General features: G+C 48.8%; 1 protein-coding gene across 2 annotated transcripts in view; it reads left to right on the forward strand.

Annotated features, from left to right (window-relative positions):
- The window catches only part of GNAO1 (G protein subunit alpha o1), a 142,035-nt gene that overhangs the window by 79,668 nt on the left and 35,934 nt on the right, over positions 1 to 26,433 (forward strand). For both annotated transcript variants that reach the window (XM_063167848.1, XM_063167849.1), the window contains exon 4: positions 14,391 to 14,551. In XM_063167848.1, the coding sequence (XP_063023918.1) occupies positions 14,391 to 14,551 (161 nt within the window). The remainder of the gene's footprint in view (positions 1 to 14,390; positions 14,552 to 26,433) is intronic.

Below are 26,433 nucleotides of genomic sequence, written 5' to 3' on the forward strand. Positions count from 1 at the left end.
ACCAGGGCTTCACATCTTGTTGAGTTGAATAGGAGGGAGCAGGGTTTTGGCAGGGACAAAAGAACATACCACTGCTCCATCAATGGCCTCATTACTGAGTGCTGTGGCTCACAAGGAGTGGCAAGGAGAGAAGGAGAGCTTGCTTCTGGTAGGCACACAAGGGTTGGAAATGCATTTCCAACCTACCTATTACTCTGAAGATATCAGCTCAAAGGCAGGTTGAAAGCTTGACAGGTTTTATCTGTGGAGGAGATGTAAGCATGTATTGTCTATCCCTGGCTGAGGGTCTGGAAGCCAGCCTCAGTGTGTGTGTCTGTCGAGCCCAAGTCAATGAGCTAAGGCACCTGAAGCAGAAGGGTGGCACAGAAAATGAAGAGGCAGGCAGATTTTTAGGAGGGGGTTAGAGTGCCCTGACTGCTCAACAGATGCTTGTCACCTGATCATGTTAGGACCAAGGGTAACAGGTGTATTGTCCCCTGTTCAGTCCTCTTGAAAAACCAAAACATGAGACATTTGCCAGCAAATACTCCAAAAAACCACCAGCTGGCTGTATTTTATCTCTTATTCTACAAATTTATTATAGTATAAATCAATACTATTTATTCATTCAGACATAATGACAAGACTGTCCATGCAAATGCCATTAACAACCTGAGCAGATGCATTTTTAAAGAAGACTGGGTGACAATTTTTTACAACCCAACAATAATGTGTCTTGCAAAATCTATTTTCTCTATCATTATGTCCAAGCGATGGGATTTTCAGGAACATTCATTGTTCCCTGTTGCTAACAATTTACAGTCAAGCCCAGTGTGAATCAGGTTAGGTCAATATCAACTACCTTGGAAAATCCCAGCTCCTGTATTAATATTTTGAACTATTTTGACAACTGGTTGTACAGAGAGTACCACGCAATTTATGTCATGGTTAAAAGGGGGTGAGTGCCTTGAAAGTTGTCCAAGAGTATTTGCAAGTGAAAACTCAGCATGATCTGCAGGAATCATTTCATGTAGAAGTGAAGTTCAGCCATGTAGGGATGAAAGTTATGGCAGTGGAAGGTGATCCAGGAACACAGCAAAGGAGTTTAGGATAGAAGATTAGTAAGTGCACAATACTCTCAGTGGGTACTTGCAAGAAGGATGAATTTGGGACAAGAAGGTAAAATGGCTGTGGTGGTTTTGATACAAACACCCAAGTCCCATGCTCTCCCTGTTCTTAAATCAAGTCTCATCCCTACTGGTCCATCCTTGAGCCCCGGGAGCTCCTTGTTGCCCAGTTTTCCCCACTGAATGTCCCCTGGGAAGAGGGGGAGCAGAATGACTGGTCAGACTGTCCCCTGCTCCTCCAGCACCCTGTGCCTGCTGCCCTGCCCTGCAGGTACCCAGCTGCTCTCCAGGAGCCAGGGAGGGTGGCACACCAGCCCTGCCCATCGGGACAGTGGTGACAGGCCAGCTCCATTGCCCTGCAGGCGGGCTTCCCATGGCAGCCACCAGCTCTGGGCAGAGCTATAGGGACCAAACTCCAGCCTTGCTTCTCCAGGGCAATTTCGGAGGAATTCCCTGAAGTTAGGCTAAATTTAAAGGAGGGGGAGTGAGAAGCAAACCTCATAATCTCAGAACTTGCTCAGACAGAGGCTCTGCTCCGCACAGCAAGATGAATAATAAATAGCAGTCATCCATCCATCCATGTGCATGGATTGGCTCTGCCCACAGCAGACGGTGTGAAAAAAAAGTGTGAGGTGAGCATTTCCCATCAGCTCTCCCTCTGGGAACCTCTTGCCCACATGGTATTGATTGCGAGATGGAACAAAGAAAAAACATTAATTAAATAAAATGTTTTAAGGTCAGGCAGGACATCAATGGCTGAGTTGTTCATCATCCCAAAGAGTCTCTGAGGAAGGGAGAGGGAGAGCTTGAGCCCAAGGCTGACTCCAGCCCAGGACAGAGAGCAGCACTAACAAACCCTAATGTCCTCAATCCTCCTGGCCACCCCAGGGAAATGCCCAGGCTCTCTCCTCCCCTCGCTGTGTCAGGAGCCCATTTCAGGCATGCTGGAGCTCCTTTGTGCTGCTGAGTAGCAGAGACCCAGCCTGGAGGAGCTCCTGAGCTCATGTTCCCAGGGCGTCCGTGCCACCCCCTGGGACACAGAGGAAAAGCTCTGGCAGCTTAGCTGGCATCACGATGCTCAGCTTTCAGCACTCCCCTGGGACACAGGGGAGAGGAGAGACAGGAGCAGTGCATCTGCAGGCCTGGCACGGGGAGCCTCCCCCTCCCTGTCTGATATCAATCCCATAAATGATCCCGGGGGCATCTGACTGCAGCAGGCACTTACATAAGGGCAGCTTGCACATCAGAGCACCACGGTGGAGCCCCAGACCTGCCTGCCCTCATCACGGGAGGGTGGTGTCAGACAGGGGCCATGGCTGTCATGGGTGGGACGTGGTGGGCACAGGGGTCTGTGCTTTCCCCATGCCTGATGCTCCAAATCTGCTATCAGGGCAGCTGGCTCACAAGGCTGTGAGAGCAAAGCCATCCTTGCAGCCATAGTGAAAGGACTGCACACAGATATTAACACACTGCAGAGCTCTGGAAATCTTGGGAAATGGGTGAAAACATGTTTCTTTCCTGGAAGAGATGAAGGGATGCTCTGGTGCTCTGGCACCTCCCGCCTGCTCACTGCCCTGGGCTGTGGAGGGAGGAGGCAGCTCTGGCAGTGGGAAACTGGGGTGACCAAAATCAATGGTGAGCTGCAGCCCTGGCTGGGGAGCTCCTGGGACCGGGGAAGTCTCTGCCTTGGACAATAGATTATTTTTAACTAGCTCCAATCTTCAAACACTGTAGCTTAAAAAAGGGGGGAAAGAAAAGAATAGCTGATTTGTGCAAGCTCCCCTGCTCCCATTAAGTCTGTGGAAGTGGTGCTCTGCATTTCAATGGGGGCAGGACTGAGCTTCTCATGAGATAAATTGCACTCGTCCCTTTGCATGCTCTGTGCAGCTACTCCTGGCTTGTTTAGCTTCGCTCTTTCCTGGCCCCCCTACGAACACCCCTCCCTCTCTGAAACGCTCCCCAGCAGATTTTTTTGTTGTTGTTGTCATTTAGCTATTCATTTTCCATAGGCTGCCTTCATTCCCGTGGCCTTTTGCAGCTAGGAGACAAGATGTTGCCTTGGAAACAAAGCCCCTTAGATGTTTGGAGTCTCTGGGATTGCTCTGTCTGCTCCCGAGTACTTTTGGGTTATTTTTATTAACCACACAAAGATGCAGCAGGCTCGTAGCCAAGGCAGAAAGTAGCCCTGGGAGGTGGAGGGAAGGCAAGAGCCTTGCTGGCATCATTCACTCCTCTGGGGATGTTTTTTTGCAATGCACCATGGGCTGAATGCCTGCAAGAGAAATGGCATCTCCAGAGAGTGCTGCACAGGCAGGGCTGGGATGGCTGCAGGCAGGCAGAGCTGCAGTACTGCTGGGGAGAGGGGCTTGCCAGGAGAGAAAAAGCCAAAGCAACCAGGAGGGGAAAATAGAGAGGAGGTGGGAATTGCAGAATTTGGATTTCTTGGGACTTCTCACTTTCCAGCTAACTGGCTGTTCCACGGAGGGACCCACTGTGCTCTCTGCTGCTGAGATGGACATGGTGACTACAGGCCTGGGCTGCTTATTTTAGAACAAATCAAATTTCTAGACCCATTAGGCAGCTGTGAAAAGCTCCAAGGTTTTATTGTCAGTTCTGCTCTGTGCTGCTGGGAGTCCAGGGCAGCACAACCAGACCCTAAACCTGAGCTTTGCTCCCAGCTGGATGGCTGGAGGATACTGGTTACTTCTGCCCCAAATCTGTCTGTGGGAGAAGTCTGACCCATTCTGCAAAGGGGCTCTGGGAGGCAGTCAGTGACTGTTATCACATCCCATTATCCGCTGGCATCACTGCATGACACTGCCAAATCCCAGTCCCTCCATGGAGGACATTTTGGAGCAGGCTTTTTCTCCTTTTTCTGCAAAGATGTAAAAAAAAGGAAACAAAACAAAAGCAGATTAAAAGAAGCTCCCTAATCTCTGGATGGTAGTTGAAATATTTCCAATCTAGCCAAAGTATTCCAGAAAAAAGTGAATATATACAATTTTCCAAGAAATACTCTGTACAGTGTAGAGCTCGTGCCTTGCTGCTCATGCCAGCACAGTCCTGTACAGGCACCAGGGAGGGTTCCCACTGCAGCAGCTGCAGGACTTGCAGCCCCAGGGGGGTGGCACAAAGACAGAGGGAGCACAGGGGGGAAGGAAGGAATGCACTGAAATAGGATGAATGTGAGAGGCAGAGGGTGAGGAGTGACAGTGCCACCCCCAGAGATGAACACCAGCAGCTCACAGTGACAGAGAGCTCGACCATGGTGCTGAGAGGGTGCAGCCATTTCCATGCTTGGCTACAGGCACTGGGGCCATCCCCACTGTTGTGTGGGGTTCTGGTGACCTGTAATGGCAGCCAAGGGTTTTAGGGGGGGATCCAAACTCTATCCTCTATTTGTATCACACAGGCTTACACACAACAGAGCAATGCCATTGTTTCGTGGCATTTTCCACCATAGCTGTGCTTCACAGATGCCCAGGCCAGTAAGATGCTCTTAGATTTTCTTATCCCTTCTGGTGCATCCTCACCAGAGCAAGGAAATCTGCCTCACCCTCACAAATGTCATAAATGCTGGGTGCTTTTTTCCCATTGTTGCTGATTTTTCTTGTCATTACTACATGATGCCATGGTTACAGAGATGTAGGACTAATCCAGTGACAGCAGTTTATGAGCTTTTTATGGTTTTGATATTTTTTGATGCTATATTTGTGCCAGAAGAATAAATAATAAATATACACAACAGCATCAAAGATTTCTTCCAGCCCCCCAGCCTATTTCTGCCTACCCTTGTTAAGCTGTTAGAAAGGTAGTTCTCTGCCAGCCACTTGTCTTATGAACTATCCTGTCATCTAATGATGCACCTGAGGTCCCATTTATCCATTTTCTCCGAAAAGAGAAGTTAATAAAAATAAAGTTCCTCTTAATATCCCTGAGAACAGCTTCTCCTGGAACAGCAGTGCTCACACTCAACCCAACAGGTTCCTTCCCCTCTGTCTTCTTTCCCTTTCCCTCCTCTTCCCTATCAAAGGGTTGGGGAAATTTCTTGATGCTCTTGTAAGGAAAATATAGGACATTTTTTCTCTGCAGCAACCTGAAACAATGTGTAAGCAAATCTGTGACGTGCCTCAGCTCCGGTAAGGAGGAACTTGCTGGAGGTTACTCTCTGTAATCCCTGCTGATCAAAGGAAGAACTCCTCCAAGCTTGTTACAAGCACCCAAGTCTTGATTTTGCTGGAAATACAGCAGCACATGGGAGATTTAACTAAAAATCTGTCTTTCATCTGCTCTGAACTCTGTGGCTCCTTTTAAACAGCTACAGACTCCTTGACCAGTCACTGCTCAACCTCAGCCCCATCAGAGCAGCTCCCACTCACAGCAGAACCTCAGCCAAAGGCTCCTCTACCCCCACCTCTGCTCCTCCCTGCAGAGAAGGGTTCACAGTCACCTGGAAATTAAAAGGGAGGGAAGGTAAACAAGGATTTTGCAGTAGTAAGAAGTCATAGGCAAAATTTTGCTCACCAGTCACGGTGAATGGCGTCTTGTTCCAGTCTATCCCCTTCACAATGTTAATATCATAGAATCCTAGAGTGGTTTAGGTTGGAAGGGACCTTGATCATCTTATTCCAACCTCCCTGCCATGGGCAGGGACACGTCCCACTAGATCATGTTGCCTAAAGTCCCAACCAACCTGCCTTGAGCATTTTCAGAGACGGCGCATCCACGGCTTCTCTGGGCAGTCTGTACCTCATCACCCTCACAGGGAAGAATTTCTTCTAATTTCTAATCTAAACCTGCCATGTGTCTGTGTGAAGTCTTTCCCTTTGTCTGGTTTGCCCTGCATCTCCATCACTGGTGGTGCTGCAGCCAGAGACAAAAAAGCCAGAAGTTACCACACCAGCTTGGGTATTTGCTTTGGGAACTGCTGCAAACCCCTTCATTGCCAGGAGAACTCAGCAGTGAGCATCTTGTAGGACATTTGCTGAAAGAGCAAGGAAGGACCAAAAACCAGAAAATTTGAGATGGTGACAACTGAAATTAGAACAGAAAATAAGCTGAGAATGAAGGAGTCCTGATGAGAAAGTTCTTGTTCTACTTATTAATAGAACTGGACAGAAATGCTTGATGGAATGGCTAAAAATAGTCTGAAATAAACCAAAATAATTTGTAAAATCTGGTCAAAATCTACAAATCCAGTTAAAATATATGACTCCAGTCAAATTCTACATGTAGTCATGGACAAGAGGAAATTATGTGAGAAATTTTCAAGAGGATTTTGCATTCCTGAAAGGACAAAGTAATTTGTTTTAATTTTCCCAACTTTCATTCAAGCCCAAAATTTTTGTTTGAAATTTGACATACTTCTAAAAAGTAATACTGAGCACCTAAATAACTCAAAATATTTTGATAGGACTTAAGGCAAGTGCTTTGCCTGGATGTGAAATAATTTTTTCAGAGGATTTTGGGTTTGCAGGAGAATCCACGTTTCATCTGAGCTGATTTTTAACACCACCTAATTTTTCAGTTCTGCTGCCAAGTGGAAGAATCAGTATTCTTTGGCTGCTGTGATGACTAATGTCACATCATCAATGCAAGAAATAATTTTGAGACCCCCCCCACATCAGGCACAAAGCTTGAGTATGCACAGCAAATCTACTGACTGCTCTGTCAGTGGAGGGCAGTACAAAATCCCTACCCAGGTATGCCAGTTATGGGTTACAGAAGAAATTATGGGTTATGAGAAGAAAAGAGGCAATGGGGAGCTGGAATTTAACAGGGTTGGGGCATAGGGAGGGATTTTCTCTCTCCCTGTTTTCCTTGAGGTATATATCTTCAACAGAGATCACCAAGTGAAAAAGGACCATAAAATGAAACCAGGGCTCTTTCAGGTTGAAATACCATCTCTTTCTTCAGGGACAGATAAATGTAACCCACAGGTTTAGTCCCTCATCACAGAGGCACTGGTAAATCTGTGAGATTAATTGTGGAGTGCAGATTAGCACCCACCGTTCAGCATCAAGCTCTGAGCATTAAAGTAATTACCAGGTTCCAGCCCTGCACAACTTCCCAGCAGGAAGGCACTGCCCTATAAACCATCATACACAAGTGGCATTTAGCCAGAGATGTTAAAAAAAATCTTTCTCCCAGGAATGCACTCCCCACAGAAGCTGGTTTCCCTCTCTGCTCCAAAGACAAAGCCTGTTTTCCCCCTTTGTGGTGGGAAAGCTTGGCATGAAGCTGTGTCCCCTCTGCCCTGCTGCTTTTAACAGAGTCACCCAGAGGGATATTGGTGTGGAAAACCTTAGGGACATTTCAGGAGTGGAAGGTGTACAGCCTAAACCCATCAGGAATTCCCAAACCCAGAGTGGGTTCCCAGAGAATCACCACCACTCCCACTCTGTTCAGCCTCAGCCATCCGCGTTGCAATGAATGGAAAATATCCACTTTATTTTACAAATGCCAGGAGCCAGTGCAGCTCCCCCACCTGTGCTCCCACTGTGGCATCTCAGGCATTTCCCTGCCGTTTACTGCAGCACAAATACTCCAGAGCTGTTACATTTTATGGACTTCTACCCAGCAGAGGATATTAGGGAGAGGAGAAGGGCAGTAAGCTGCAAGGATTTTGCTCTCTCATCTTTCCATGTTTCCAGCCTGCTCCTCAGCACTGCGGCAGAGCTGTTCCCTGCAGAGCATGAAGCCATGCGGCTAATGTCCCCCATCTGTGACTCTCTGTCTCATCCCCTCCCTGGTGGGCAGTGCTGTCTGTGCCTGCATGGCCTCAAAGTCCTCAGTGAGGGATGACATTTGGGCTTTCAGGTCCTGTACCCAGACCCTTTGCTCAGTGCTTGTAGGGCAGAGGGGCCATTAAAGCATCCTGTTCTTGGAGCGGTGCTGGGGGAGCCTGCAGTGGCTCTGCACTCTTGGGGATGCCCCCTTCTTGAAATAGAGGGGACTGGGATGGACAGAGTGCTGTTTTCTTTCCTGGCTTTGCAGCTAGTGGGTCAGGACCTATTTTGAGACCATCTAACACATGCTTTCTGCCTTCCCCATTCTTGCTTGGAAAAATCAGGTCAGCTACCCACCGCATTTGTCTTGCCCAGCTCTGGAGCTACTCTGAGCTCCTCAAGAAGAGGGAAGGACCCTGCATTTCCTAGAAAAAAGCAAACTCAGGGAATAACTTGTCCTAGCAGGTTGAGTTCTGTGTTGTTGGGTTGTGGGTTTTTCCCCCAGTAGTGAATAAACCACTATTTTCTACAGGATGTGGAGCTATAGGAATTCTTACTATGGTGGTGGGCAGCTGGCAGCCCAAGAGCTGAGTCTAGTTCATGCCTTATCCAGTCTCTGCATTGCCAGACAGTCATCAGTCCAAGCAAACCAGGAATATTATTTTATATGCGTTGAAGAGGGTTATACCCACATAAGGGCTGCCAAATTTTATTTGGTCAACTGCAATATGATCCAGAATGGGAATGAAGGTAGTACTGAACACAGAGCAGTTGGCCTGCTGTAAGAATTATCATGATCTGCAATATCAGTCCTGCTCAATGTCTGCCCAAACAGGAAGCAGCAGACAGAAAAAAACAGCTATAACAAGGTTTCAGGCTAGAGATCCTAGACCACTTCCCAGACACACAGAACTGTTTGGCCAAGACAGTCAGAGGTGGTGGTGCCATCTTGGCTCCAGAAGGATGTGAAAACCAGGGCTGTGCTAACTGCCAGCACAAGCTCACAAGATCTGGATGTCACCATGACTGCCTGGTTGTGTTTTCTGTACACAAGTCTGTCTGCTCCCAGACAGACAGCAGCCTTTTGGCATTGTATCCAAATCAGCCAACTTTTGGTGAGAGGTGTACATGAGGGTGGATGGCTACTGTGACTCTGTGGAAAGCCAGCCATCTCTAACTTAATCTTTTAGGCTTAGCTTTGCTGTGTGATGCAAACTGCTAGAGAGCACTACACTGAGCTTTGGGGTAAACCCCATTTCCCAGATCACTGGGGTATCTGTCCAGAGTTTTGCATTTCCACCTTCAGCTAACAAGAGTGAAGAGGGGAAGTTTGGGCGCCCACCTCACAGTAATCTCCAAAGGGATGGATATTAATGAGCCACTGGATAGATTTTTACCTGCTCAGTGCCTTCCAGGATCTCTCAGCAAGCCAAATGCCAAGCCGAGGTGGGAGGCCTCAATTAAATGTTCTGAGGGTGGATGGAAGGGTGCAGGAGGAAAGCTGTCTCTCCCACGATGCACAGCAGCTGCTTAATGCCAGACAGACTTCCACAGATGGAGAGGTCAGCTCTGAAACACAGATGTGTGAGAAAGAGAGGGAGAGTGAGGGGGAGAGTCATACGTGTAGCTATTTATTCAGTGTCTACAAAAATTTCTATGGACTTGGAGATGGGCCCTGGAAATCTCTGGAAAAGACATATTCACCAGCCATGCTTTGTTCCCAGGATTTAATCAGGCTGCAACTCTGTGAAAATCACTGGCTTTTGCTGCAATGCAACCACTCTTTGGTTGGGAGTGGGGTCCATATTTCTGAGACAGTCTCTAAGGAGAAGGGGGAGGTTTTCAGTTTATGAGACACGTTCTGCCATGAAGTTACAGGACATCATTTCTCAGTGGAGCAGCAGAGGCACACACTGCTGTGCCCTGAGGTGAGGATCTGATCCCCCACAAGGGTTCCCTTCCAAGGATGTCCTTTTTGGATGCTGGATGGTCTCTAGACATCAGTTTGATTATCCCCAGGTTCATCACTCATGATGGCCACTACTATTTCCACAAGATTTCTTGCTGATGACTGGTACTGTGCTGATTTGCCTCGTACCCCCAGCCAAACTGAAGTGCTTACAGTGCTCATCTTTTCCACCACTGCATGGATTTTCTGAAGTGTTCTGAGAAGCAGCTCCTGGTACAACCAGCCACCAAATGAAATTGCCCCAGGGTTAATCTTTGAGACAGGATAAGTGACAAGTATCATTAATCAGAGCAAATAATAGCAAAAAAATTGATATTTACTGGGATTTAGTTCACCAAAAGGAAAGGACATTACAGTGTGGCCCACAAGCTCATACCTCCATTGGCTGTAACACAGCACAGCTCTGTAAGGTTTAGCAGATTTGTACCACACAGCTTCACACAAGGTTTTGCCTCTCCCTTAAAATTCCCCTTCCAGAAAACTATTCCTTTTGGAAAAAAATTTAAAATAGAAAGTCTCCTAGTCAGTGTCCAGGCAACTTCAAAGGATCAGAGCTAGGATTTGCTCTGGGGTAGTCAGAGATGGGTACCTGGGTCCTACTCCAGTCTGACTCTGCAGCAGCCAGGGCAGCAGCAGCTCTGCTGGTACCTTTGTAGTGCAGTTCTGCTGGTATCTTTTGGGCACCTGTCATGGGTGGTGGTGAGGAACAAGTAATTAGGGGTGGTCTGTATCAGGGTGATGGAAAATAACCTGCTAGCAGAGACAAACACCACTGCCAGTAGTGTCAGACTGCAGGGAGGGGCCCCTGTCCCTTCCAGCCAGGTAACACATTAATTGGGCTGTGTGGCTGCTGCAAGTCACAAGTTTGTATGCTGAGCACAGGCTGTGAGCTTGGTGACAGTGACATATGGGAGACAATTAAAGAGCTGCAGTTATATCCAGGTTAGGGAGAGAACAGATCCCCTTTTGAACTGGATTTGTGGTGCACAGGTATGCCCACAACCTGGGGTTAGGAATGACACATGCCAACTGCCCACTGTGTTTACAAGCTTCTTGTTCACATCTGCCTGTGGATTTCAGACCCTGCCCTGGCCTTACAGAGCCCTCTGCATTCCCCAACCAGAACGGAGGTCTGTTCTTTAGTAAAGCCTTTTTTGGTCTCTTGGCTTGATGTCTAAAGGCTGGATGTCTAATTTCACTTTACCAGTCTCTAAGCTCAGCTGTCTCCCCAGGCAGATTTAATTCTCCTGCTGTAGCTGGATGGAATCAGCATTCAGGACTGACACAAAGTGTCAAACCCCACTCTCCATCCACTCTCCATAATGAGCTGCCCAAAGGCATTCAGCTCAGGTGTTGGGGTTTCACCTGCTATGGGAAGTGCAAGCCACTGGGGAGTGGCAGCAGGACGTGTCAGAATGCTGCAGAGACTGGCTGGGATGCTCGTGCTGGGCAAGAACCAGCACAAAGGAGACCAGCCTGACCTCTTACCCTCCTCCCAGATGATTTGTTCCAAGACAAAAGACAGAACAGCTGGGAATGGCAGAGGCAGCAGTGGTGGAATGAGCCCTGCACCATTTTGTAGCTCCTTCCAGCTATGCCAGGGACTGAGCTCTGCCTATTTTTAGCTCCCGAGGTAGCTGAAATACCACTGTGATGTTCATTAACAGCAGCCCTGTCGGGTGGGAGCTGCCAGGCAGGGGAATGGGGGGCTGGTTTGCCTGTTTTGCTTTGCTTTATTTAATTGCTGGCTGCAGTACACAGGCAGTGCATGGCAGGAGGCTCAGCTCCTCTCACCTCGGGAAAAGCAGGAGCAGCACACCCAGGGGAGGCCGGCAGGGAAAAGTCAATCAGGCAGTATTTAAAAATCTACCTGCTGGGCCCAGGGGGAGTTGGAGATTTTAATGTCATTCCCAGCTTGAGACACAGCCTGGAGAGTGAGAAAAGAAAGGGGTATCTTCTCTTCTTGGATCCTTAATTGCTTGTTAAATCATCTAACAAATGCCTGAACTCCTGGATGGCCCCATGCTCCTTGACAGAGGGACTTCAGCCTTGGCAGGGGGAAGGGGTACTTTTAAAAGTACTCATTGCACCTGCTTTTTCTGGATCTGTAAAACCAAGAGTTCAGTGGCTCACTCTGCAAAATAAAACTAAGTCTGGAATATTGTTACTACTGTTCAGCAGAAGCAATAAACTTTCCTTTAAATTCTTCCCATTTCAGCCTGCTGACTCTGTCTGCCCTGCAGGCAGGTGTCCATGCTGTGGGAGCAGAGCCTCTCCTGTCCCCAAAAGGGACCTCCAGTTACTGCAGAGGAGCATGTTCCAAAATAAACCCCTGCCCTACGTGCTCAGCCCCACTTCTGGCCCAACAGACTCACAGAAAGCCACAGCCAGAAATGTCTGTGCCTGGGCACTCCCATTGTGCCTTGTCATTGCTGTTCATCTCTGTCTTCTGCTCAAACCCCGCCCCGTGCTGGGCTTTACTCACAGGGAACTGCCACCAGTCCAGTAGTTAAAAAGGTGACACAGCTATTTCCCAGCACAGAAAATATGATGGCTGTGCCATTGCCTCTGATGCTTTGCAAAGAGCAGCCTGTAGTTCAATCCACAAAACTCAGAAGAAGCCCAGACCATGCCCATGACAGCTGGAGAGCTTCAAATGTGCTTTGCCATCACAGACAGATGGACAGATCTGTGGCTTATACCTGTAACCCCCTCCAGCAGTCAGGATAACATACAAAGATATCCTCCTACCTGACTGGAAGCATGGATGCTTTTCCTGCATCACCCATACACAAATACTGGGGCCAAGGCAGGCTGCAGCCATTAGCAGGTTTTATGTCATTTAGAGTCTGTGAAAAGAGCAGAACTGCTGCTCCAGCAGGGCAGGCAAACCATACAGATGATTTATGAATATTCACTCAGCTCACAAAGCACTCCAGGGCAGAAAACAAGCTTTTGAAATTAACTGAACTCTTCAAGGTTCTTCGTTTGTCTTGGCTTTGAGGTGTGAGTCACCAATATTTTTTCTCCAAAATGAGCAGAGTCTGTACAGAGGGCTGGGAGGATTCCTGGGCACTAAAATATGAAGTAAAGTGCCCTGTGAGAAAGATTTTATGTTCATAAAGCCTTCAAAGCATAGAGTCCACCCCATTAAGTTTTATGGGATACAATACTGAGACATACAGTACTGAGACTTCTTCAGCCCATAAAGGCTGGATGTTCAGGGCACCTGAGGCTCTTTCATTGAGCACTAAAATCTTTAGCAGCTTCAGTCTCCAGTGCTTTCAGTTTGGTGCCCTGCAATTTTTCCACAGTTTCAGTGTTCAGCAAAGAGGTTACAGAGTTTTGATCCTGACCATGCAGACCCTGCCATACATTCACCATTCCCATCCATACAATAAATAAGGTTATTGTGGTGCTCCTCAGTGATGGCACTTCTGATCGTCCCCAGCAAAGCCTGAGCAGAGCCTGCAATCCCCTCTCGAGGTTTGTGGAAAGGCAAAGATTTCCACCTGCATTTGGCCAAGAATGGGTTCAGTCTAGCACACAGGAGACGAGAGTAAAACAAGAAATTTTCACAAGTTGCTGCACACACGCAAGGAACAAGAGCTCCTCTTTTCCAATTAATTATAGCAATAATAACTGGGTTTGTTTCAGCTAGTGGAAATAAGAGATTTTCAAAGCAATGAAAGAAAACCTCTGCAGATTAGTCAACATGCCAAGGGTTTCAGGAGTCTGTGGGTGCTGTGGGAGTTTACTTCTTGCAGAGCAAGCAGAGGGGGTCATGAATTTGGGTGTCCTTCTTCACAGACAAGTGAGGCATCAGCCACTGTGGACTATTACAGGAAGGCTGAACTCAGCTGTTCCAAGGCTGTCTAGACATTCCCATCCTAAATCTGAGACATATTCCAGACCCAAGTTGTGTCAGAGCACTATCCTCCAGAAAACATTGCTGTCCCAGTGAATCTCATTTTCTCTCACCAAAAAATATTCTGTCTGAGAATGGCCAGCTGGCCCTGCCCTCACTGCCATGCTCTGTAACCGTGGGAGATTCCTCTCCCTCTGAGTCACAGAGCACCACAGCCAGCCAAGGTGGTCTGCATTAGCCCTCCTAGCAGGGGCTCATAGCAAAAAACAAGAATTTAGGAAAAGCAATAAACCAGCATCTGGAAAAAATTGTTTCTGGAGTCTTTCTGTTGTTCTTTCTGATACAAAGCCCCCACTTCAGCTAGTTTCCATTTCAGTTAAAGCAAGGTGTTGTTGCTAACAATTTTAAATATCCTTGTACATGTATGAATTCCTATCTGTTCCCATGAAATTCCACACGTGCAGTGCAGACTGCTTTGTCTGTTGAACAGAAATACTTGTTGATATGAGGTGGATTGCACAAGCAATCTTTTTCCTTGCGATTTCCTTCCTCCATCCTCCTTTTGCCCTTTCAGCTGAATCACAGAGTGTGGATGCTAAATCCCATCCTGAGAAACACGGCCTCTTTACTCCTGATGGTCTGGTGAACTGTTCCTGAAATCTCTGGCTCCAAGTTCTGCCTGAAGCATCTGTGTGAGCTCTTGTCTCTTTGCTCTGCAGGCTGATGCCAAGATGGTCTGCGATGTCGTAAGTCGGATGGAGGACACAGAGCCCTTCTCCCCAGAGCTGCTGTCAGCTATGATGAGGCTCTGGGCAGACTCTGGGATCCAGGAATGCTTCAACCGGTCCCGGGAATATCAGCTCAACGACTCAGCCCAGTAGTGAGTATCCATTCCATGGCCTTGCATGTTGAGAAGCTGCATTTGATTTGTTGAAGTTTTAACTGAAGTGAATGATCTCATAGCAGTGGAGCTCCACATGTCTCTGCTTACAGTCTGGGATGTGTGTTGTGCCACAGGCCACTGCAAAGCACAAAGGATCAGGCAGGACATTCATGTCCCCTCTTGGCCACACTGGGGTGAGGTCTGTGACCCCAAGGCCAGGTTCCCAAACAGCTCTCAAATGTCTCAGGGTAGGTTTTTGCAAACATGGATCTAGTGAACATAGGCAGATCAACCTGTGGGCACAGCAGATGGCTCCTTTGTCTGACTGAGAACAGAAGGGTGTGATCACCTGCTTTGTACAGCAGTACAGCTCTTGGGTTTGCTTTTCTTTCCTGTTTGCTTTCCTTTCCCACTATACTTTCTGTGGTTGTACAGTGTACTGATAAGTCAGCTGGATTACAACCCAGGCTAAGGGACATCTTTACTTTTCCAGGGGTATTGAGTTTCTCTTGTAATACAGTCGTGGCTGCTCTACCATTAGGGACCACATCCAGATGTCACTCAATGGGAATTGTCTGAGTCCATGGCTTTGGCTCGTACTGTCATGAGGACAGGACATCCACCCATAAATGGCTGCTGTGGCTCTGAAGAGATGTTCAGTGTCTCCCCAGTTTCAGTTCAGACCTCTTTGTAATGATAATCGATCCAATATATTTGCTTCCATCTAGGCCAAGAGACCAAAGGCTTTCATCTCATAATTTCAACCACAGCATCTGTTACAGTCAGGCAAAATGCCCCTGGCCCTGGACTGTGTCTTGGGCAAGAGTCAGCCAGAGGTGGTTAAGTGTAAACATAAGGAGCAGGCAGGCAGAGAGCATTCATTTCCCCAGCTCTACCCTTGGACCTTTTGGTAATCAGGGAAACAGAAGCTTCCCAATGGTGTCAGGCAACGCTATGTCCATGCTTTTGGCTGTCACAATATCCCACATCAAGTTCAGCAGCTGTTTCCTGCACTTCTGGAGTTGTTATTGTGTTTGGATTGTTTGGCAGCTCTGCTTGGGGTGTTCCTGGATATCCAACACACAGCCCAGGCACTGCTGTGGCTGCTGGTTCTGCTCTGTGTGGTGGGGCTGGTGCTCCCAGCTGCACCAGCTGCTGCCACCAAGCTGGCAGGGCAGCTGGGGAGAGCAGCTCCTGAGGTGCTGCAGCAGAAGGCAAGTGGTGAAACATCATTTGGCATTGGTGGAAAACTGGATGGGAAACCTGCAGATGTGTGGTTGGTGACACAGCATCCCACCCAACCACGATCACACCTCAGAGATGATCCTGGCATTCTGCTGCCTTTTAATCAGTACTCGGTGGATGATGGGTTTAATCTGTATTTCATTGCCTGTAGTAGCAAAATTAGCTTTCTCTTGCCAGCAGCTTTTTCTTTTTTTTCTTCTTTTTTTCACAAAATAACGGTATGATGGCATAAACATACCTTTAGAGATATAAATTATCTAAAATGCCAGTCCTAATTGCATTACACCTTTGTGAAAAAACCTTCAATTGTTTTAGAGCCAATTACCTTGAGGAAAGTATTTTGATTTTCCTTCCACGCAAGATAGCAGTTGAAAATAATAAGCAGAGCTCTCCCAATATGACCAGCTGCTGTGCAATTCATCAGCAAGAGCTCTGAAACCACAATCAGTTTCTAGGCATCAGCTGAAGAGGCTCTGTGCTGTAGTATTCACAGCAATTGCAGTCTAGGGGTTGCAGCCCAGCCAAATGAATTCTGGTCTCTGAATTTTGTCTCTGACAAAATCTCTTGCATCCAGATGGGGATGGGTAACCCTCTGTGGGCAGTGCTGTGGCTGGACACCTTTTCTCTCTGGGCCAGGCTGGATGGGGAAGCTGGAGATAACAAAATCCTTCTCATTTACAGCCCTGCTGGTGCTCAGGAGTCTCTGGTGGCTCCAGCACTGGGAGCAAAGATGTTTTCATGTGGCAGGGCACCAAAACACATCCTTCTGCACCTCCAGGCCTTGGTGCCATCAAGGAGATGGTGGTGCAAGTGAGAGCTCAGATGGCACTTATTCACACCCAGTGGACTCCCAGTGAAAATCGGCATATATTTTATTTAATTCTTCAATGCTTTGGGGTTGTTTACTTTTGCATGACTGGAAGATTTGAGAGTGTTTTATATTTTTTTCCTACCCTGGGAAAAGGCTTGTCTTTATTGACACTGATACTCAATTTAAAACACTATCAACTACAAAATGTCTTTTCATTAGGGCTGAGAAAAATAAATTCCAGACAAGAAGTTAATTCTAAGTTCCCCAAAGTCTGTAAAACAGTGACAGGCAGTGAGCTGCACTAGCATTTCATTTCAGGCTTCTCCTGGTGCTAAGCCTTAGGGACTGGCACTTTGCTGGCAGGAGGGAGGTTTCCTGCAGGAGTTGGAGATTGTGCTCCACGACTGCTCAGCACATGCCACAGAGCCTGGAGGCACCAAGTGACCAGGTCGTGTTGTGGCCAGCACAGGTGAGACCTTCAGGAGTGCTCTGGGCACTTCACCCCAGGAACCACCCCCCAAATGTCCTGAATGCTTTCAGAGCCTCCCCTGCTGCTTGGCTATTTCCAAGGAGCCACCACCTGGGCTTCTCTGAGTCAGTGCTGCTGTTGTCTTTAATTGTTCTTCCCGTGCTTTACCTTGGGTTTTTTTAAATGGCTGGAACAACAGGCCTTCTGTTGCAGCCCCTGGGAGACCAAGTCACAGGCTAATCAACAGCCTGCAAGGGTCAGCAGCATGGCTCTTACCAGTCTGTCATCAATTTCACTGGAAATAAGTTTAATCTTTTGTGTTAGACTAAACAAGAAGTGAGTGTTAGCTCCCTTCTGGAGCCAGATGGGCCAGAGCACATTGCTTTCTAGCCTCTGATACATGCAGACAAGTGTGGATTTCCTGCAAAGCTTTGTTTCTTTGGGGATCTAAAGTCAGCCAGTCCTTAGCAAGGATTTGGTAGCTGCTGCAAAGGAGCAGTAGAAAACAGCACTTTTACAAAGGAGGAACAGGGAAGGTTCTGTAATGGACCCCCTGTGTCTTGGACTGCAAAAAGCAAAACCATAAGGAAGGCAAGACAAGGGAAGAGAGTAAGATGTAGCAATTGGTTTCATCCTTTTTTGTTATTGCATTTTTTTGTAGTTCCCTAAGGCAAATTTACGGGTGGGTTGCGTTCCACATTCCTAATATCTTGATTATGTTTTTATTCCTACTTAGTCTCCTCTTCCTTTCTTGTCTCTATGCCTAGGAGCTAAATCTACCTCTGATCATCAAAGAGTCTGGGCAATGCTGATGTCTTTTTCTTCTCCAGCCAGTTTCTGTCTGTGGAAGCACATCTGTGACCCACATTTTGCTTTCAAAATCAGCAAAACAGAGAGGTTTCCAGCTGGTTTCCTTAATCTCCTATTTTTGTTCAGATTTTAAAATTGTCTTGTGTTTCCTAGCCTCGAGTTCCTAACTAGGCTGGTCAGTGGAGTGCAGCACATGGGGCAAGTCTGATCTTAAGCACCCAGGGATGGGCACTGGCTTTGAGCAGCCTCCAAACTTCAGGGGGGAAATGGAGCAGACAGAGCATCCACATGAGCACTAATTTTCCCTGTGCATCTCCAAACAGGAACAGGCCCTGCAAGATGTGTAGGCAGAGACAGTTTGCAAGTACACAGACACAAAAAAGCCAGAACCTATCTCAAGTTCTTCTCCTCCTGCTTCCAAGTACTTTGAAAGATCATTTGATAATGCCAGGGCTGTGAAACTACCGTGAAAATGTAAAATATTTTAGGCCTGCATTCAACCCATCCATCTTCACACATATCAGAGGTGTCAGGGCTAGGAAGGGAAGTTTGTTGCCTTTGGCTCCCTCCATCAGGAGCCAAGGAAGAGAGAGATGCCTCTGGAGAGGGATACAGACCTCACTGCTCAGTGGAGAAAGAGATGCAATTGTGTTTGTTGCTGTAGCACAGCTAACCACAGCACTGACATCCCAAGTCTGTGCCAAATACCCAGCCCAAACTGGACAACACTTTGGTTATTTCATCTTCAAGAATTGGTCTGGCAGTGCCTTACAGAAAAACGGCACCAGACTCAGAATAAAATACTGCAGTGCCTTCCTTCTCACCCCATCTTGTGTGGGACTGCTTTCTGATCTATTTTCTTGCAAAAGAATTGTCTTTTCACGACGCTATCACCTTCCCTACTGATTCTTACTGCATCCCACGTGCCAACACACGCTTTGCATCAAAAAAGCAGTTAAGAAAGTAGAGCCAGATGTTGTTGTGATGTGGTGAATGGCTTCCAGATTGAGCCCTGACAAGGCAGCATTGGAACAGACTGCCCAGAGAGGCTGCAAAATCTCCATCCTTGGAAGTGCTCAACACTGAGCCACCTGAGCTAATTTTCAAACTGAATTTAACTTTGAAGTTGGTCCTGTTTTGAAAAGGGGGATGGGCCAGATGAACTCCAGAGCTCCAACCCACACTGGCACTCCTGGGTTTGTTCTTTTTCCCTTCGCTCTTTCTCTGATAACACTGGGTTTAAAAGAGAGAAAGGGTCTTGGAGGTTTGCTGCACTTTCTTGTGTCTAGTCAAGCAGGACCATGCAGCTCTATGATAATGTCCACATCCCACAAATCCCATGGTCTAAACATTTACCTTCACCAGCAAGGCAAACATTTAAACCAAGGGACTTGTGGGACTTGGTCATTATGCAGGACTGTCAGGACATGATCCATTTTAATGAGCTGCAATTGTTTCTGGCACGCCCAGACTGAAGAAAGAAAAATTATAGGTCATGGTTCTGCATTAATATTCCCATCAGGTGTTTAGATTCCATTTTCCCATCACAGCTTTTGCATCAGAATATGGTTTTCTGCACACCCATCTTACTCGTGCCTGTCACTTGCGCTCCCTTGCATTTCATTGGAGGCAGTAGCAGCATAAATGGAACAGTCCAATTAATTGGGATGACTTGCATTGCACTGTTTATTGAACAATGCACCTTTGTGTCTTGGAGCCCAATAAAGCAGAAAGGAAAAATACATCACAAGTGTAGAGGTAGGTACATTTGTCTGAATTTATGGTTTAATTTACCCCAGTAAGTAAATATGCCCACCAGCGCTGAATAATCAAGTTCCCCTACAACAAGAAAAACAAAACAGTCCTTAAAGGCCAGAGCTGGTGGACTGGAATCACCAACCTTGCTCCATTCCCAAAAATGAGATGCAAATGTATTTATAGGGAGGAGCAGCTCTGCAATGTCTGCAGGTGCTGATTCTGGAGTGGGGCTGTTTCTTGGCAGTGCGAGGTGAGGGAGACACAGGCAATCTGAGCTTCAGCCTGTTATAGTCCCACAGGGCTTGGGAGAGGTCTTAGGTCTCATTATTGTCCTCATAAATTAAGGAATGTTGTTATTATATGGCTTCTCCTAGGGCTGTGTGTGAGGTGGAGGAAGAGCACAGTAGGAAAGACATTGCTTTTAAATCATCTGGATGTTTTCCAGCATCTCCCCCTAAGTCTTCATCCATCTGGAACACCCAATTTCACCAAAATTGGGTACAAAGTCTCCAGGGGCTGCCTCTGTTGGCCCAAAGCAGAGTGGAGACCACATCAGATTATCTTGACAGCATGTGTTAAGTCACCTTTCTATCCCCCCAAGGGCTGACAGGAAAGCAGGAGGATTGAGCTTCCCAGGAGAGAGGTCTGCAGGACTCTGCATAGCACAGTCTCATCCAAGATATTGGATCTCTTTATAATGCCCATCCCACTTGGCCCCTCTGAGATCCCAGGGCCGAGGCAGAGCTCCCCAGATCCACTCTTTTGGGGAACAGCTCTGAAGAGACACAGGAGACAGAGACTGCCCTGCAAGGAGGAGCAGAGAAGCTGCATGTGTAGTTCACTCCTTGAGCACAAAGGCACAGCAGTACCTGCCACCTCCCTGCCATTTTTCATTCTGTGTTCCATCGTAACTGTGTTGGCCTTGGCCTGGGATTAGTAAAATCTTGACACCCTGAGTAAGTAAATTGGTATTTAATGAGACACAATTAAATGGGCTCATCAGATCAGGGCTGTCCCCATTTTGGCAAAGCTCACACCAAAAGGGTAGGAGCTGAGGTAGTTCACACTGCCTGGAGGAGGAGACACTGCAAGAGCTTGGAGACGATCTCTTCTCTTTTCACATTTTGCTCGGTGGTGAGGAGCAGCCAGCACCATCTATAAACACAGCACAGGGCATCCCCCCAAGGAAACCTGCTGAACCACAGCCCTGAACCCCAGATAATCTGTTCTCATCTCCAACTGACAGACCCAACAGGAATTTCTTCCTGCCTTGTGAAGGGCTGTGGGTGACAGATTTGGCGCAGAAAGATTTGACTTTTTTTGGCTGAGTATTTGTGTATTTTTAGGCTGAAATGTCCTTATGAAACCAGCTGGAGCTGGCAGGCTGCCACCAAGGGTTGAGGTTGGGTTTTTTTTGTTCCGTTCAGTTTGTTTTTTCACTGCTGCCCCTATTGCTGGCTGCATCCTCCCTGTCCCACCCTTGCCCAGGCAGCACTGACACCCTGCACTGAGCCCCTCTCTGTGTCTCCCACCTTGCACCCCGAGCTCCTCATCACACCAGGGCGTGGCAGGGCTGGGATGCAGCTTCACAGCCAGGCAGTCCAGACTCTCCGGGGAGCTCACAGCTCCTGCTCCTCCTCCCCTGCAAAGCCAAGGAATCCAAGCTTCCTTCTCCCCTTCTGCACCCTGAGGCTGGATGCACAGTGCACCCCCAGCTCCACCATCACACCCTGGCCTGCAAGACGAACAGCATCACCCACACAGGCTGAGGGCAGGAGATGCTGAGGGGTGCACCAGAGAGGCTCTCAGGGTAACCATTGCTCCTAGAAGCTCCTTAGGGAATTGGATAGCCCTAGTGAGGTATTTGTCCCCCCGTGTGTGTGATTCCTGCTTTCTGCCAGCCAGTCAGCACCCGGCTCTGTGCACCAGGGGCTCTGAGCCCTGTCCCCCAGCAATGTGTGTGACCACGTGGGGACATTGGCTGCTCTCAGCCTCCTGACTCTGCAGTGTGTCTGCAGGAAAATCTGTCAGGAGCTGTGAGCCCACCGTGGCTCCTCACAGGGCTGGCGTCAGGGCTGGCACCATCTGTGAGGCTGGGAGGTGAGCCTGGCCCTGGCTGTGCTTTCCCAATGTATTTGTACCTGTTTGAAATCCTTAAATGGCAAAGAATGGCAGGAATGCAGGGGTTTCTGTGGAGGCAGGCTCCAGGATGGAGCAAGCTGTCTTCCACACAGGTCTGCAGGCACCATGGTGAGATGCTGCACAGCTGCCTGTGCCCCCCTCCCCGAGTCCTATCCCAGAAATCATCCCAGTTTGTAAGGAAAAGTTCAAAAAGGACTTTGCTGCAGTCCAGGGAGCAGGTAGCAGCACACTGGGAGCTCTGGGGCAGAGATGCCTGCACCAGCCATGGGGTGAAGAGCCCAGCAGGAGCCACTCCAGCCTAGGACAGGCCCTGCTAAGCAGGACAGATCACTGTGTGTGCTCAGGATCCAGTTATCTTCCTTTCCCCTCCTTCACAGTTTCTGATTCCTCCATGGAATTCCTCCATCTCATCCCCATCCTGTGCCCCCTCAGGGCTCTGAACCACTGTGCCAGAGTGGTGCCATTCATCAGCCCCAGGGTGCAGGAGAGCTCCAAAGGCTTTTGAGTGATTGCCAGGGGTGTGCAGCTGCTGCCACTCATCGCCCCAGCCCCTCCTGGGGACCAGGCAGTGCACACACACTCACCCTTCCCACCAGAAGAATGCAGCATCCCCATCCTCAGGTTAGGTGTTTCATCCAAAATCTGACTTTAAGGTTAGGAGTTAAATCCAAACCCAATCACAAGCCTAGCTAAAACTCCCTGTTTTTCAGAATATATTAAGGGAACCATTGGAAAATTGCTTTTATCTGCTGCTTCCTAAACCCTCTGGCTTGTACTTTGAAGCCTTTTGTCTGTGAACAGGAGAGCTGGAAAACCCTTTTTTATTTCCTTAAGCAAATAGCCCATCTAATATCCCGCCTTGAGGGGCTTGAGAGAACAAGAATGAAGGTGAAAAAAACCAGGATGTAGCAAACGTTGTGACAAGCTGTAAAATCACCAAATCACAGCACTCAGCAATGATGGGCTTGAAGCAGCAGATCTGTGCCCATGAAGGGAGGGTGGCACAGCCCCTGTTGGGAGGGCACAGCTCCCCAGCCCCCGTGGTGCTGTCAGCCAGCAGGGCTGCAGCTCCTTGCCACCATTCCCGGTGGGGACAATGGCTCAGGGCTGTTGATGGGGACAATGGCACAGGGCTGTTGATGGGGACAATGGCTCAGGGCTGTTGGTGGGGACAATGGCACAGGGCTGTTGGTAGGGACAATGGCTCAGGGCTGTTGATGGGGACAATGGCTCAGGGCTGTTGGTGGGGACAATGGCACAGGGCTGTTGGTAGGGACAATGACACGGGGCTGCTGATGGGGACAATGACAGGGGGCTGCTGATGGGGACAATGGCACGGGGCTGTTGGTGGGGACAATGGCACAGGGCTGTTGGTGGGGACAGTGGCATGGGGCTGTTGATGGGGACAATGACACGGGGCTGCTGATGGGGACAATGGCACGGGGCTGTTGATGGGGACAATGGCACGGGGCTGTTGGTGGGGACAATGACACGGGGCTGCTGATGGGGACAATGACACGGGGCTGTTGATGGGGACAATGGCACAGGGCTGTTGATGGGGACAATGGCACGGGACTGCTGATGGGGACAATGACATGGGGCTGTTGATGGGGACAATGACACAGGGCTGTTGGTAGGGACAATGGCACAGGGCTGCTGATGGGGACAATGGCACGGGGCTGTTGATGGGGACAATGGCACGGGGCTGTTGGTGGGGACAGTGGCATGGGGCTGTTGATGGGGACAATGACACGGGGCTGCTGATAGGGACAATGGCACGGGGCTGTTGGTGGGGACAATGGCACAGGGCTGTTGGTGGGGACAATGGCACGGGGCTGTTGGTGGGGACAATGACACGGGGCTGCTGATAGGGACAATGGCACGGGGCTGTTGGTGGGGACAATGGCACAGGGCTGTTGGTGGGGACAATGACAGGGGGCTGTTGATGGGGACAATGGCACAGGGCTGTTGGTAGGGACAATGACACGGGGCTGTCCATGAGCTGCTGACCCCACAGTGGGGCTGGGCAGGCACAGCAGGGCTGGGGAGCCCAGGGCAGCAGCGTCCCAGCACCTGCACACCACGGTCCTGTGGGCTGGGATTCACTCCGTGGAGCTGAGAGCACCGATTCTTTCACAGAATAATTGGTACAATAGCTCTAATTAGCCCTGGAGCAAACAGCACTTTGTGTCTGCTCATCCAGGATGCTGAGCGAGCCCAGCCATGGAGCTGCAGTTTGGGTGGGAAAAGGGGAAATTCTGGGTCCTTTCTCCAGGCTCAGCAGCATGGGCACACACTTGGCCATGGCCAGTGCCCTGTGTGTGCTGGGTAAAGGGACTGTCCTGGGAGGAGCCTGGCGCCAGGGGATTTAGGTGCAGGCTGTGCTTTTCCTTGGCATTTCAGTACAGCCCTCTCCAGGGCTGGGTCAGTGCCAGGGGTGGCCTTCCTGCCTCCTCCCTCCCTTGGAAACCTGACAAGGGGTTTGTTTGTACCTACTTCTCCCCAGAGCACTCTCAGATGAGACTCTTGTTGATTTGGGCAGCAGAACTGGAGGCAGACAAATGTGATGCTGCCACAGCACTGCTCATGTGCCATTTCACCCTACAAGCTGGGCATGAGCCCCATCAGCCTAATACATTGCAGACAGATTTTTGACCTTTTCCTATATTTTTTTGTTTTTGTCTGCACCACACACTAGTTGGAATTAGCTAGTGCCAGGTTCATATCAGTCCATTCATCCACACCTTTTACACTAAAAATAACAGAGACTGTCTATGAACTATTGTTTCATCTTCCCCATGTATGTTCCTTGCCTCCAGACCGCTGACCTATCACACAGATCCAAACCCAAAACTTCTGTATTCTCAGTCCACCCAGAAAAACCTGCAACCCCCAGCCTGCCTCTCTCCCTGCAGAGTTCAGGGTGCTCCTGCAGGGACACACTCACCCTGCTTGGTGGGCACAGGCTCTGGGCAGGGTTTCTCACTTTGTTCCTGACAGCAGAAGGAGGCTGGAGAGCAGCAGAGTGAACCCCCATCCTTGTGCCAAAATCCTCATGCTTACAACCCTGCCCACCTCCAATATATTTACTGCATTTGAATGCTTGAGTGCCTGGAGAAGGGACCTCCTCAAAGGTCCCTGGGTATCCTGAGACTCTCTGGAGACTCAATTTGTTGAGGAAAAAAGAGGAGAAATTATTCTGAGCCTAGATTTTAGGCAGCACCTAGTCCATGCTGCTGGGAAGGGAAGGAGGAAATAGAGGGGAGAGGGAAGCCAGGCACAAACTGCACCATGGAGCCACGCTGAGGAAGTGTCAGTTCTGGTTTTGGTGGTCAGTCCAAGTCATTTGCTGGGGATTTACAATGCATTTTGTGTCCTTGTAACCCCTTCCTTGCTGGGCTACACTGTGACCCCTGTGCTGAGCAGCAGGTTTGCTGGGAACACCAGGACTGAAAAGAAATTTAGTGCTCTAAACTGCAAACCTGGTCCATGAAACACCATGTGAGCAGCCACTGTAGCTCTGAGGCTTTTACAGCACTTTTGGTGATATAGATCAGCATTTCCCAGTCCCTCAGTATTGCTGTTGGTATGTGAGGTTTGGCAATAGCATAAGAACCATTTCCAAATCCTCCTTCAGGAAAACACCAGCCAGTACATCCTACTGAGCATCATTAATGTCACTTTAAACATTTGCAGTTAAACAGATCCATGCTCTTGCAGTGCCCAACATGAGAAATACTGCACCAGTGTGCTGTGATGCCAAATATGCTAAAGGCAGGAGCAGGAGAAAGAAAGAGACAGAGATGGCTGATGCTAGCTAGCAGATGCAGAGAGCTGGGAATTGATAATGGAGTCCAGGCAAAAACCTTTGCTCAAATTAAACTAATGTTAAAGCAGCAACTTCACATGAAGAAATCCCCAGAGGACCTTCTCATTGAACAAAAATGCATAAACAAAGAAGTGACACAAATGCAGAAGTTACAAACAAATTCAGGGAAAAAGGCTGCACATTTCTGCCCAAGAGCTCCACCACCCATACCCTGCCCAGGGACCACACTTGGGGGTGGAAGATCTCTCCCCCCACACATGACAAAGAGCTGAATCTCCTGATCCACAGTCTCCATCCAGTCCCTCCTGCACTCAGGGCTGGCACTGCAAGGTGTAGGATCAGCACCCTCTCTGAAGTCCCAAAGGTCATCCCAGTGTGGGACTCCCTGATGTGTCAGGGCTGCCCATGGTGACAGTGGGGAGCAGCTTTGCTGCACGGAAGGTGAGACCTCCTGTAGGAATGGATAACTCACATCAACAGGGAAAGCCTGAAGAAAAAATGGTCCAAAATCCAGTTTCTTGCTTTACACATGCTCCTCCCTTGCCCCATGTTCCCAAAACAGCAGTGCCACATTACACTCCTCTGTGGCTTTGGCTGTGGTCCCCAGGTGCTCCCTTTGTGCCACAGTGTGACACCTGACACTGGCTCCCTGCCTGTGCTCCCCAGGCCTGGGCACAGGGGCATGCCTGCTCCATGGTTCTCTGCAATGCTGCTGCTTCTTTTTCCTTACCTATGCCTTAAATCTCATCAGTCCAGTCCTCAGCCCTAGGGACAAGTGGGTCATGCAGTGAGCATGTGAAGAAGACCCCACAAG

Source organism: Melospiza melodia, chromosome 13 (genome assembly GCF_035770615.1).
Source record: "Melospiza melodia melodia isolate bMelMel2 chromosome 13, bMelMel2.pri, whole genome shotgun sequence".
Classification (NCBI taxonomy): Eukaryota; Metazoa; Chordata; class Aves; order Passeriformes; family Passerellidae; genus Melospiza; species Melospiza melodia.